The sequence below is a fragment of the Numida meleagris genome, chromosome 3, assembly GCF_002078875.1.
Source record: "Numida meleagris isolate 19003 breed g44 Domestic line chromosome 3, NumMel1.0, whole genome shotgun sequence".
In the NCBI taxonomy this organism is placed as follows: domain Eukaryota; kingdom Metazoa; phylum Chordata; class Aves; order Galliformes; family Numididae; genus Numida; species Numida meleagris.
The window spans coordinates 79644827-79660227 of record NC_034411.1 but is presented as its reverse complement, the minus strand read 5'-3'; the positions used below and the strand labels follow the sequence as shown (position 1 = coordinate 79660227).

General features: G+C 38.4%; 1 protein-coding gene across 1 annotated transcript in view; it reads right to left on the bottom strand.

Moving 5' to 3' along the window:
• Positions 1-15401, bottom strand: part of PHIP (pleckstrin homology domain interacting protein) — a 94814-nt gene extending 79413 nt beyond the window's left edge. Inside the window, exons 1-2 of the mRNA XM_021390245.1 lie at positions 15309-15401; positions 5344-5504 (exon numbers count right to left, since the gene is read on the bottom strand). Coding sequence (XP_021245920.1) covers positions 5344-5427 — 84 coding nt within the window. The 5' untranslated portion in view covers positions 5428-5504; positions 15309-15401. The remainder of the gene's footprint in view (positions 1-5343; positions 5505-15308) is intronic.

Genomic DNA, 15401 nt, shown 5'->3' with positions numbered 1-15401 from the left:
AAGCCAAGCTTGTGAAATACAAATATTCCTGAGCTCAACATTGCCAAAACCCTTAGTAAGCTGTTCTAAGATGAAATTGCCCCATTAGTTTGTACTTTATTTTAGCCTAAGCTCTTCTCCTCCTTACCTAAAGCAGTTATAACAGGAGCCACTGAAAACAACAAAAAATAAAACTAACACTCTCCATAGATAAATGCGCACAATGACCCAGCCATTCCTTTACCTTTACACTCCACACCTCAGGCACGGTAGAGCACCTTACTAGCAAGTGTCATTTTCCCAAATTTTGAACAGAGCCACAACATTTTTTTGAGCATTTATTTCCAGTTTTTCCAATATCATTAATGTGTTATCATTAAAAACAAAATCATGCATTCTAGCAGCGAGTAGAATATAATTGTGGAATTCCTCTTAATTTTACCTGAAGTAGGACCTTACTGGACATTCTACCCGCAATGCAGTAGCAAAAGCCTACAAGTGCTAAACAGCTTAAATTCAGTTAATTTTCTCTCTTCCTCTTACAAGAGCCGTATCAAACCCTTGAAACAATCACTTTCTTCCAGATCTCTTTTTCTTTTTTTGATTCAGACCCACTGAGGTAAGATCCAATGAATGAACCTACTACACATTTGATCTACCATTACTGCAACACTGAATTCATCTCAAATATCTGCATGGAAAGAAAGTATACCGCTTTCAGGAAAATTTTTCAGTTTACAGCTAGAATCCAGGACTCCCCAGTAAGATGGTAAGAACTTCAACAAGAAGAAAGAAGACCCAAGGATCTCTTAAATACAGTTGCAGATGTTTAAGCGCATTTAGTGTAGTTGTGAGCATTTAATGCTTTTGAAAAGGCTCCAAATCTCACTCGTGTTGAATATCTTTATTCGGGCTAATTTTACTTATCACCTGATTTATTCACTTTAAGTTACTGAGAAACTGTAGAGTAGAAAAATAATAGGGAAATATGCTCAGTAGTTCATATTTTCAAACTTATTCCAATGCACAATTTAACAGGCTCTGAACTTGCTATTTAGAGCTTATAAACAAGAGTTAAAAGAAAAAAAGGGCGGCATTTTTTCCTCTAAGCTGTAACTTTTAAACAGATTGTTTTAGTCACTTTGCTTCCTTAAAATGAACACACAAGCAGACTATAAAGCACCCATGCTACTGAACCAGGAAGTTTCCTGTTTGTCTAGATTTAAATTTGCGCTTCTGTACCAAAAGCTTAAAAAGTTTCAAACTCTACATTGAGCCCAATCATTTAATTAAAAATTCTCTTGTTCCCAAAGTAAGAGTCATTAGTGCACTGATATCTTCAGGTTCTAAACATTCTTCAAAAGTTTATATCGTCCTTTTCAGGTACTGATGTAGTACAATAAGTTTTGTAAATTACAAGAGCAGTTCACAGACAGTGAAACATACCTTTGCTACAGATTTTTATTACAAGTGGGTTTTACTGCCAGCTCCCTGGGCCTGAGAATGTTTAACTAAAATTTGGCCAAAAACATTACCTACTTAATGCAACAATGATCTGAAAAGCACTATGAGCTCACTCTGTTCTGCTGTGATCACTCTAAGATTTTGAGTGTGAAAAGGCTTGCATATTCTTCTAAGAAGTACAGTTACAACAAAAAAAAAAAAAAAACCCACAGAGGAGATGAAAAGGGCTGGGGTGAGTGAAATTCATGGTGATAAATATGATAAATAATACTTTCATCCACAAAACAGACACCTGAAATAAGATGAGAACAGGGATCCCGAAACTTCCAAAGGAACCCAAAACCTCCAAACACTCCAGGAGAGTGGGGATGAAAAACACTCACAAGTGGATTAATCTCTCATGCAAAGCAATAAATGCATGAGAACAGAGCCAAGCCATTAACATTAATTACTTGCATCACAGCGTAGAAGTCTCAAACCACCAGCCCTGTTTTTCTTGGAGCTGCACAAGTAACACTCTGCAGCACCGTACATATCACATAAAACATGCTTCTGCAGTTCTCACATCGTAAGGATCAACATTATGAATAAGCTATTCACTTACAGCTTGCAGCCATTCTACTGGATGAACAGATTGTTCTAAGAAAATAAGTAAATAAATAAAAGACAACCCAATAAACTAAACCTTGCATTACAAGACCCCTAAAAAGCTGCTTGCAGAATGTAATTGATGGAGAGCAATCTGTGCATAGATGAAGAGGGATGTAAAAGAGTCAGAAACAAGGGGGGAAAAAAACAAAGAAACAGGGAAAAAGAATGCTAGCTTTAGGACCTAATGAGACCATGAGAAACCTCAGAGGTCTATTTAACAGCGCACTGAGGAAAGCAGATCAGCATAAAATCAGACTACTTCCTACCAGCTGGCTCCAGGACAGCTATAGAGGCATGTGCTGTACCTCTCCCCTGTAGAGGAAAATTAAACTGTTAGCAAGTCTCAGCAAGAAAAATGACTAAGGTAAGTTATAAATTCTGTAGAATCCTGGCAAGACAGTAATATTAGACTCAAATAAATCCATGAGATTCTGTCTGAATTGAATGGGATAATTCACAACTCTTAAAATACTGTTCCAGTTCTACCAGCAAGGGCATCAGCTTACACCACAGCTTCTGTTTCCAAGGTTATGTCTGCAACTACTACAAATTATGTGCCTATTAAAAGCATTTGTCAAAAACAAATCCTAAAACAAGCTCAGCCCCAGCAGAGAACTGATGACAGCATTACCAAGGTATGGAGTAAAACTGGTTCACTTCCCTACCATTACAGAGACTTGTGGGCTGCAGTGAAACTGCCAAAAACCATACAGATCAGTCTCTTTCCAACCACAGGTTATTACACTCCTCTGCTTATTATTATTCCCTAGAAAGAGGATCTCAGAGGAGATGGGAAGATAAAGGTGAGGGAAATAAAGCTGGTAACTTTTTGACTTGGAAGGATCAAGCAGTACAAGAAGCAGAGAAGGCAATGCCTGTCCCTACCACTAGTGTGTGGTTCAAAGAGATCCAAAGCAGTCTCAGAAATATTTACGTTTCCTTCACTGAAGGTTTATAGTTCCTTCAGGTGCATCTTTGCAAGTAGTTGTATTTATTGCAGTTAATTTGAAAACAGAAATCATCAGGACGCGCCAGTTTGTATACTAGGGGTATTTTTGAATATTCAGAAAAAACAGCTAAGAGGCTGATCTTCAGAAATCTCTTGTGAAATCTTTAAAAGAACGTAAATAGGACCAGTCATTGCATGACCTACTAGCTAGCAGGAAAACTGCTTAATGTCCTGTTTTCACTGCCGTTAGGCAAACTAAGAGCATCCTCTTCCTAACAAAGATAACATCTCTCAGAACAGTATGACTCAAAAATGTGCTGAGATCACTTTTTCTTTCTTTTAATTTGAAGCAGCACATAAACAGAACTTAAATGTGAAGGCTTTCAGTCCTTCAGAGGAAAAGAAAATGCAGCTTCTACAACCGATTATAAACCTAAAACAATCTCTCTTACCTAGCTAACGTTGCACTAAACGTTGGAGGTTGGAGAGTAAAATCAGAGCAAGAACGATTCCCTACTGATACGTACAAATTTATGTGCTGGTAACAGACATTCTAGAATGAAATCTGTCTTCCTTTTGTTTATAAATTCAATTATAAATGCTAACTTTATCAACAAATCACATCACCACAGCAACATGAACTTGGATTTTACTGCAGTGTAGAATAGAACACTTTCGTATTCCATTTGTCAACAGACATTTAAACATCTACACAAAGAATGCTGGATTTATTTGATAGCACTGAGGTAAGAGGTTCTGCTCCAGCCCCACAAAGGAAAACCCACCAGCTACAATTACTTTCTACGGACGCTTTATTCAACACCGGATTGAAATAATTCCGGTCTGAACCCAAGACCTTTTTAAGGCAATTATACCGGGACACCAGTTTATCTCTCAGCAAAGGACTGCCAGCAGAGCCCAACGGTTGCAGAAGCACAGCTGCTCCCCTCATTTTATTCCAGGTTCTTCTACTTTTCTTTCAGAAATAAATTGTTGTTATAGTCGAGAGAAATGTCTCTCCAGCCACTTTAAAGTCACACTGCAAAACACAAGGGAACACGCAAGCCTACTCTTCATTACAGAGGCACTCAGGGGAACTTTAGCAAGTCCCTCAAAGACAACAGATTTAAGGAACATGGGATTTAAGAAAATGATGAATCATAAGACCTTAACAAGGAGTTTCAGGCACTTCTTTAAGGAAGCACCGACAGAAGTTTCTACGTAGACCTGAACAGGATGAACACCGGGGATTTTTATACTTGCACACAAAATCCCTAACCCATTCTGCCTTGTCACATATAAAATAAACCCACAACATCAGAGCAATGCTTTCTGACAGGTGAATCATGCACAAACTAGAGGAGACGGTAAGAATTTAATGCCTGTGACTGTCAAGGGACTTAGCTTGTCAATGAAAGTTAAAGAAATATTAAGAAAATCTGTACTATGGACAAGTAAACAAATAAACAGAAGTCTGCTCATACTTCTGTAAGTGCCACAGTCCCTTGCAGCCACACATTCTTCCACACAGTGAATTAAATAAATTGTATTTGGGTGGAAGAGTGAATTGCATTTACACACTTGTTAAAAGCATTCGAGAAGCTCGAACTACAAGTATCAAATGGAACTGCACTTCCACCTGCAGTGCCTGAGTTATCTGTCACAGCATTCCAAAGAGTGCAAACAAGCTCCCGAATCCACAAATCCGCCGCAAGTATCCAGTAATTGTGAGAAAGCAATAAATGCAGCCAGAGCATCCCGGATTGACACGAGGTGTGTATTTATATGATCCTTGGCTTTCCTAAAGGTGACTACTTACTAAGGAATCCAAATTACACGGATACCTATCTTTTCCCTAATTCCCACTCTTTAGGAAACTTGCATTTTCAGTACTGATTTCAGACATCCTCAGAGTAAAGAACAAAAATAGCAAAAAAAGCCCACCACAGCAACACAATGAAAATAGCTATAAACACTGAGAACATTGCTACAAAAATCTGTTCCTGGAATCTCACAGATCACAATTCCTCATAAACCCTGGTAGCGGTCTGTTCTTTTCTCTATGCTTTTTCTAGAGAACAGAAGCCCAGGAGAAGAAAGAATCTGCACGGATGAGCGGTCACCAGCACATTTAGTGTGCTGAATTATCTTAACATGTAAACTGGCACCGTTATTAAAATGCATCTGAGAGTAACAGCAGCAAAGCATTCATCTACTACTGACACATGTCAAAACACTTAGGTCTGGGAAACTATGCTGTCCGTACTTTAAAAAGTTATACAAAAAAATTTTGTACTCACAGTAAATATTCGCCTTCCAGTCCGATCAAAAGTTACGCAGTATACAGAAGATAAGTGTCCTAAAATTCGTTTATGCATCTTCATATGTTGATAGACTGCAGTTGGAACAAGGCGTTCAAGTCTGTATTTTCCATTCAGTTTCCTTGAGAATAGGGTATCCACTACCAAATGGGGAAAGAAAAAAGAAAAGATATTTATATTGGGTTCATAAGCCAAAACACACCTCCAGAAGGGAAAGCTCCTTTCAGTACTGCGTAACTAGTCACGTGAACACCTTACTATAGTAATTCCCTCAATTTACCATCACTGGGGAAAAATATAACATAAAAGCAGCCTATGGTACAAACATTCAAAAAAAGTACTAAAGTGCAAGGCAGAGCATGATGATACATCAAACCTCCAATTTTAACTGCCCAAATGTATGCTTCTCACTTTATACCTAGCATGAGGCATTCGAGAAGACCAAAACTGCTTCCACAGAAGAGTAAAGTACCTCAAATTTAAGATACAAATTTAAGCATCCACACAGCTATTCACTGCAGACCAAGAAACATTCAGGTCTTCTCCAGGGCACCTGTTTTTAGACAACTACAATCACTTATCCACTCTTTTAAAGACAATATCAATTCTTGTTTTGAAGAATATTACTACTTACTATGGCAAAAAAAAATAGAATAACCACAACAAAGCAAGCAAACAAAATCCAAAGATGAACAAACTTAGGAAATTCTGGTGGAAAGTTCTGATTTTGACTAACAGAACTTTGCTCAGAGGGCTTGGGTTATTTTTTTTTCCCAAGTTAAAAGCCAAGGAGGTCCAGGAACAGGAATCTTCTTTGTTGTAACAAAATGGAAATCTTCATTCAAAATAAAGGTCAGTGTTACCAACTTTAAACTGCTGTTCACGCAATGATAAAGCAACAGACTATAGTGCTAGCATGCATGGATACACACACATTAGCTCAACAGCTCCCCATATTATTATCACAGCAAAGAAAAAATGGCAATATATTTTATATTCCATACAACTGTGGCCAGTAATATGCAAAAAGTAAAAAATTAAAAATAAATGCCCAGCAACATCCACAGGACCATACATGAAAACCAAGACCTGTCACTTCCAAGACAGGTAGTTACTAGTGTCATTACTACTCTGGTTAGGTGTTCCTAATACCGGACCAAGGCAACACCTGTACTGGTGAAATAAGCAGGATTAGGGCAGGGGTCTGGGTACTCAGTGACCTTCACTCATCGGCATCAACTGTTGACAAGCCTCTTGCACTGCCTGGCTTGGCTCAGGCAAATGAGACAGAAGTTCATGAGTCAGCACAGGTCGAACTCCATTCAAACTGGATAGTAGCTACTCTACATAGGAGCAAAAGCACTTAGTGGTATGGATAACTGCCAAGCCTATTGGCTTCAGGCCATGAGAACAGCCCTGAAACATTTAGGTTACTGCATATGTAGCCCAAGGATTCAAGGAAGTTTTCCTAGTTCAAGATGCTTTGTGAAGGAGCAGGATCAGTAGCTGTGGAGTGAAGCACCAACTCAATAGGCCACTACTGCCTTAAGGCTCTGCTATAACCTCTTCACCCTACCCTTACACAAGAAAAAGATGCAGCTGCATTTGCTTTATAACAAAGCTTTTCCTTGCCAAAAGTCTACTTCAGAACAGCAGGAAACCCAAATTAGCTCAGTCACAAGACAAATCCAGTTTCTGCTTCCGGCACATCAACCTACAGTAAAAAGAAAAAGACATCCCACATCCACCACACAGAATAAAACAAAGTAAGAGAGGTATTTGTCACAACAATAAAGTGATCTTACACAATCTCAGCCTATTCAGAAGTTATATTTTATTTGCTCTTAATACAAGACGATTTTTGCTTGGAAATCAGCTTACAGCAATGCCTTCAAATGAATTCATAGCTCGTGTAAAAGAAAAAATTTAAGCTAAAAGTTTAATTTTCAGATATGTCCTGTCACTAAGCTTAAAAATAAGTGGATTCTTTAACATAAAGCAACCAATAAATTCATACAAGCATTTAACTTCTAGCATACATCTGAATTTATGGAAAACTCCACAAACGTAACAGAGATCAAACTCAAGATATATATATATTTTAATTTAATCTCCATTAGTGAATAAACAGAGCCTAAGCCAGTATTTCTGCTGATATTCTTGTTGCTGTCAAGTAGTAATGGGCAGCTTACTGCAAGTTCACAGATCCCTGGGGAATTCAACAGATGAAGTGTCCCCTGTTTAGCAACATCAACCTACTGCAAAATAGGAGCAGCACACAGTCACAATGGAAACAAGAAAACCAGGTCTCAGAAATTGGCGTTGACCCAAATTTATATTTAAAAAAATCACGTTACCATTTAAAAATAAATCTAAGTGATCTAAAAATTAGTTTTATAAGGCAAAAAGAAGCATTATAAACCTGTATATGGACAATGGGGGAAGAAAATTTTTAACCAGATCATGCAATTCAGAAAAAAAAAAAAAACATCACAACAGCCCGCAGGATTGGACACTACTCACTAAGAGTTGGGGTTTTTTTGGTTTGTTTTTTAATTTAAAAGGCTCAAACTTTTTTTTTTTTTTACACCAAATTCTTGCATCCATCATTGCTCCTCAGTTTTCTCTGTGCTGCTGTCCACTTAACTATACTTTTACTTAATCTCATTCACGTTGCCAAGTGATCCAGTTGGTTTCTCTGAAAGTATTTACATGTTTTTTTTCCTAATGTTTACAGCTCCAGTGTGTCACCTGCCCACCTTGTTAGCAGAGGAAGTACAGGCAAAAACGAAAGAAAAAACAGCCACATCTTATGCAACAGGACAGTACAACTGATTTTTCCAGTGCAAGTCAAGGTAAGAAAGGCTACCAACTGTTAATAATAGTGGCTTTGTACTAATTATAGGTCTTCAAGTTTAAAGGAGTAGTTACTCATATCTGGCTTTACCATCTTCCAGGCCTTGTATAGTCCTTCAGCTACTGTAGCTTGATCTTTGCTGTATTTAGGGAAGACTGATTTCAGAAACTCCTGTACAGCAGTTACCCCTGTAACTCTCGTTTGAGCTCTACCAGCAGTTTTCTGCTTGTGCTTAGGTTCTGCTTGGCCTCACACAATTGAGTCAACACAAGCAAGGGTGATGAATCAATCACAGGAAGAGGGACAATGTATGGGCAGGTGAACAGCTGCAGTGGGAGCCACATGCAGTACATAACTAGCTAAGAAAATGATATAAACTTTATCCAAGGAACACTTAACAGAGCACTGTGTCAACCAAGAGAAGAAAGAAGGGTTTGATGCAATAACAAAGCTACACAACAGAGATTGGTTGGCCTTTCATTACTGGAAATGCACTGTGAAGTGTATACTACACAAATAAATACCACCCAATGCCTGGCCAGCTAAGGAAATTAAAATTATCTTAGCTCTGCCTGCCTCTTAGTACCCATCCACAAGATTGATCTTTAGTAAGAAGAAAAAAAAAATAAATCACAGACGTTACCAGCTGTTGTGTGTGTAACATGGAATAACACTTCACTACTTAGTCCCAGTTGACATTTTGGTTATAAAAATCAGGATTCTTCCCAGTTAATAATGAAGCTAACTGATCAGAAAAAAATAACGCCTAAGAAAGCTACATACCCTGCAGATATTCGAACACATAAAACACGCATTTCCACAGAATGTCATTATTTAAGTTGTTATCAATTATTTATCAGTTGCTTACAAATACAAAATGAACTGGCTTGCAGTTTTTAGTCCTGTAATTGTCTGCTATCACAGAATCACAGCGTGGCTGAGGTTGGAAGGGACTTCAGGAAGTCACCAGGTCCAAACCCTTGTTGAAGCACAGACACCAGAGCAGGGTGCCTGTGACTGAGCCCAGTTGGGTTTTGAGTATCACTAAGAATGGTGTCTTAGTTTCAGCTGGGACAGAACTGTTTTCTTCAGAGCATCTGGTATGATGCTATGTTTTGGATCTAGGAGAAAAACAATACCGATAACACACCCATGCTTATAGTTGCTGCTAAGCAATGTTGTACAGAGCCAAGGCCATTCACAGCGAAGTACCCAAGGAGCTGGGAGGGAACAGAATTAGGACAGCTGACTTAAACTGGCCAAAGGGATATTCCATACTGTATGACATCAAGCAGAATTGAGGGGAGTGAGCAAATGACTGGGCAGTGCTGAGCCTCCTGCTGGGTTAAACCACAACAGGTGGAGACATCACAACCTCCCTAGGCAACTGGTGCTAGTGCTTGGTCACCATCACAGTGAATAAAGGTTTCCTGATGTTTACATAGAACCTCTTGTGCTCTAGTTTGTGGACACTGCCTCTTGTCCTGACAGTGAGCGCCACTGTAAAGGGCCGGCTCCATCTATTTTGAGTCTTCTCCAGGCTTTCTGCAGTATTCTCCCAGCTCTCAGCTTCCGCTTGTAGGAGAGGCGCTCCAGCCCCTTCATCAACGTCATGGTCCCATATTGGACTTTTTCCAAGAACGCTTCTACCTCTCTTATATTCAAACCAAATACAGCACTTCAGGCATGGCCTCTCCAGTGCTGAGTTGTGAGAAAGGATCACCTCTCCTTGGTGAGGTCACGTTTTGCCTAATGTAGCCAAGAATACTGTAAGCCTTCTTAGCAGAAAGGGTACAGTGCTGACTCACATTCAGCTTGGTGTCCATCAGGACCCACAGGTCCATTTCTGCCAGGCTGCTTTCCAGCTGGGTAAGCCCAGCATGTCCTGGTGCCTGGAGTTGTTCCTCCCCAGCTGCAGGACTTTGCACTTCCCCTTGTTTGTAAGCAAGAAAGTTATGACGGTTTTGAAAGCTAAGATGTGAAAGGAGAATTGGGCTATTAAAAACAACCTAGTGAAATGGAACTTCACTTTGTTTTATAAAATCTCACTCCTACTGTTATGATTCACTGCTAGTAACAACATTAATCTGAAAACTACACATCACAGAGTCAAGATCACCTTACTTTGCTTACTTTGTTTGTCTTGCATCAGAACAATTCAAAATCAAACAAGCATAAAGCTGTTGAATGCAAAATGGTAGGAAATTTCAACAGAACATACAAAAGATTATCACAGGCTTTCTCCTGCTCAAAATGCATGCAGCAGGCACCAACTTGAACGCCTTCAAAGTTTTAGAATGTCTCTAACTCAACCCAGCACCCAAAACAGAACAACTCAAAGGAAAACGGCAAGCCGTAAAAGCAAGATAAATGTTGGTATCTGAAAGACGTGGCAGTATTAGCTATACTGATGTTTTTTTTCCCTTGGATTTCTTACTTTAGTTTTATCAAAGCAATCAGTTTGATCACTATTTATATAGTTTTGCCCTGGAACATGAAATATGCCTTTAAAAGAGGAAGGAGAATCACGCACTTTACCCACTGATACACCTAAATTAATTTTTTACCAAGTATAAGTTACATTTAAAAAGAACACAAAATCATTACGACTTATGTCTTATTTTCTTCCAGTCTGGACTTGTATTTAATTAATGAAAGTTCTATTCTGAAGAACAGAAACCAACTTCGTTCCTTCTCCACTCATACAAAAATTGAATCAGGTTCAGAAAAAAGCTGGAAGGACACCTGAAGAACACACATTATTTACAACTTCTACCCATAACGAATCAGTTTCATAACTTGAGAGGCTAGTCACACCTCTAATGAATTTAGAGCATTCAGAGCTGTTGAAAAACAATAAAATGACAAGACGGCCTGACTCCTCCTTTCACTGTCAAAGTTAGTAATATTAAATGCATCACGCATTCAGGTTTTCTCCCCCACACCCCTTCTGTCAAGATGTCAATTCAAGCTGTTTTGTGCCCTCAGACTTCTACCATTTCTCTGTTCAGCTTCTAAACTCCATGCATCTAAGAAACTAAGAAATCTAAGTCTTCTGGCTCACAGATAATCGTCACCTATGGTAAAGCTAGCAGACTGATCAACTCAGAACTCGTCCCAGGGAAAGGTAAAAGTATACCGACTCCTCACAGGAGCATTTCTGAGAACGCAAAAAAGTCTACACACACCTTACGCTTTACATACAAAGTCCACTTGCTCAATGGAATTAGGTGTCAAACCCTTAGTAATTAAGAGAGATGGGGGGTGAGACACTTGGAAAGGCAACAACAAATGAAAGCTACACAATCCTAAGCACTTCCAAGCTGTTCCTTGACTTCAATACAACCCCACTTACATTCTGCATATTATTTTGTCAGTTTGAGTTTCACACAAAATGCAAGTACCTTACGACTTCTTCCATTTCTTCTTTTTGCAAAAGAAGGCTTCTATTTTAGTATAATTCTCTTCAGATTTGAATAAATTACATGTAACAAGGTGTTACTTTTACACAGATGCTTGAAAATGTATCACATTTCTAGTATTCAAAACCTAAAGTTGGTCTTTTGGGTTTGTTTATTTTTGTTTTGTTTATTTTTATTATCACAGGAGAATAATATAGTTATACAGTGTACTCTGAAGTAAGCTTTTAAGCTTTAAGTATTTACTAAATTTCTGAAAACAAACACCTACACCACTTTTAGAACATCATGTTCTGTTTCCAGCCCAAACAGCAAGATAATTGAATAGAGAAACTGTGAGAAAATACAAAATCTCTCAGAACTTTTCTTGAAGTGGACTATTCAGCAAGACCAGGCAGATATGTTAATCAGCCAGGAAACATATTCTTCATTTGCAGGGAATAAGCAGCCAGTCTCACTCAGGTCTTCACACCTGAATAACCAGCTTCCCTAAGAGCTTTGAACTCAGAACTTCAAGCTTTGGTTCTGCGCCTTTTCAGCAGTTCCTGAAAGTTACTTAAAAAGAGATCCTTTTCTGCTTCTGCATCCATGAAGATCTTTAAAGGATCTTTAACAAAACAAAAGAATCAGAGACTGGCTTCTGTTGAAAAAGACCTTAAAGATTATCAATTTCCAATCCTCCTTTTTGATTTTAATTAAACACAGAGAGACATTATTTCTTACACAAGTTTTAGGTCTCCATTATGTTCTACGCATATACTGTAGATTTCTGGTGAATTAAGTATTTGTACAGATGTATTTTAACTCCATATGAAAGTTATCTATAAGGCTGCCGTAGTACAAAAAATTTTAACACTAAAGATTATCATAACAGTATCATGACTGCATTGGTTCATCAAGCCAGGAAATGAACAAATATAGCTACATGTTTAGTAACATGTAAATAATGGAAAAAGCCTCCACAAGACAGACGGACTTCTGTATCTTTTCCATTCCCCAATCATTAGTTGGCTCTCCAGCTGAAATACACACACCCTGAACAATAAGTTTCCAAACAGCAAATACATAAAATACAGCCTTCCTAGAGGAATTCACTTAAGAATAATTTCAGTTTATGAAATAAGTGTTATTCCAGCTCCCAATTTCACTGAAAGGATTGGACTAGAATAGGATTAATCAAAACCAAATGCTTTAACACACAGGTCTGAATCAAACATCCAAAAAAAAAAAAAAAGCAAACAGCTGAAAACATGCAGTTACCAGCACTTATTTTGATGTTCAGAAAATTAAATTATTGGTCATGAAGAAGTGGTATGCTGTAGCGACTATAATTTTGCAGATATTCAGCGCTCTGCAAAAGTTTCGATAAAAATAACATTTACTTAGAAAGCCCTACATTTCTTTCATAAAAAGAGTCTGAGAGTTATTCTTCCTAACAGTTAACTTCTGTACATGGCAACCCTACAACATTCTTTGATACCTAACTGGCAGACTTCATGCACTGGTCCTGTCCCTTGAAAAGATACACACGTGGATTAAGCTACAGTACAAAGCAACACAGAGCCTTCTGCTCTGATTTCATCAAGCATGTTTCAGTATATATTGCCAAGTATAGAGAAAGTAAGTCAATCACTACTAAGGAAACCTTCACTATCAGACAGCTCTGTCCTCCAGACACCTTGCAGGTAAGGCTGCTCACTTAGACCAAGATTTTCCAATTCTACAGTGCTCAAGACAACGCACAGATACTTGAGATGGGAAATATTCAACAACAAGCATTTCTTCCCCCACATCTAGAATACAACATGGAAACAATTCTTTATAATTAAATACTAAAATAATATCTGTAAATAAAATCTTGTTGAATGGATGCAGGGTTTAAGAGAACTGCCTCAAACCAACACACTTGCTAGGTGAGGAAGTTCTGAAAACTTAGCTCTAAATATCCACCAAAGCCATGTTCTTTCAAGGCCTTCAAATAGCAAGTCTACCAGAACACCAAATACTTTGCCATCTGACCAAATCGAGTTTGGCAGTGCTCGACCTCAAAAGCTTCTTAGCTGCAGCATGCTTCTGCTTCAGCTCTAAGGCAAAACCATAATCCTCTGGGTGAAGTGTAATTTTATTAAACATCACGTGCATTGTGATATTTGATGTGGTGATTCTTCAACATCAGAAATAATCTAAATATCCAAATTGAGCTCTATCCTCGTTCATAGAAACCTTACAGGTTATCAATATCCCACTAACAGAGTTCCAAATTCCAAAAACCACTACGGCAAGTTACCTCTTTGCGTATGCCTAAACAGCGCGGGGCTACGCTTGCGTACATTGTTACTTAGTAGCTCTCCCAGAGTATCTTCAGCACTCTCTTTTGGCAAGTCAGAAACCTCAGTCTTCACAGCAGCCCATCTTTTATCAGCGATGTGCAGCGTTACATACCGAAGACTGCTTAAACAATTTAACTTCAGGTTGGCCCAGAAACCTGCTGCTACAGCAATATTTACTCCTCAAGGCATCTCAGCTCCTTCAGTCACCTTTAAGTTTCTCAGGTTCTTAAATTTCCAAGTGTTAAGGAAAAAAAAAAAGTGCCCGTGTCTAAAAAGGAATTCTGGGTTGCACTACGTTCTTGCTTTGTGATTAAAAAGAAAACTGTATAGTATTGCTGTTGCTCATGGAATCTGTAGAAAGCTTCTAGGGAATGTATGTTTGTTCCCACCCCACACACACACACACACTTAGAGGTCAAATGATGTTCAACTAATCATGGCTTAGACAGCTTTCAGGAAAGGAGGTGTAAATTAGCCTGTTCAAGGCATACCTTTAACTAACCACTGTTCTGTTTTTAGAACTAATTAGATGCTTGATCTACCCCGAAGCCTTGTTAAGATTTTTTGAATATGCTTTTCTGCATGTTCAGGTACACACACAGCTGGAAAAAAAAAAAAGGCCACTCCCTAACTAAACTAATATTAGAGAAATACTGGTAGTAATATACATCACATTTTGACAGCTTTTCTTCCTGCAAGTAGTTTTAACACAGAACAGAGATCAAAATATCACCTTAAGTAAAGCTTAAAAAAGTAACTAATGATATACCTATTATATATAATATACATTATGCATACGCATGCTTCATGATGTAACACAGCAAACTAAAGCAGAGCTATGAAATTAGTGAATGGACCAAAGAGCAGAAATAATCACTCCTACAGAACACACTGCATCTTTCCGAAGAAAACCATCACCAGTCTATGTCACTTATTCTCTCCAACAACGGATGCAGACTGTGCTGTCCTGGTTTTAAGTTGGTCCACTGCACGAATTATTTATCTACTGACAGTGTTATTATATCTTGAAGAAAATGAATTTTATTTGTATGTATTCACTGTCGAAATGCAATTTATTCAGTTGTACGCCTCAAAGAGAAAAACGTCTAGCTTCAGAGCAGAACTGGCATGTAAATTTACAGTATGTATTTTTTCCACATACAAATGGGCAAATATGACCACTTATGACATCTTATTAAGTAGTAATACTCAGGGCGAGGAATATGACACAAACAGGGACAAACAAACACAACTGCTACTTAGCACTCATCATTACTACAGTCAATTACCCTGGGAGTCAGGCTGTACAGCAACAATGCCTTAATAAAAGTGACTTACCTATACTAGGTGGACTGCCGTAGTTTACAGGTGACTCTGGAGGCCTCCCACAATGCAACGCGGCAAGAGCAGACCCCTTCCACACAACATGTT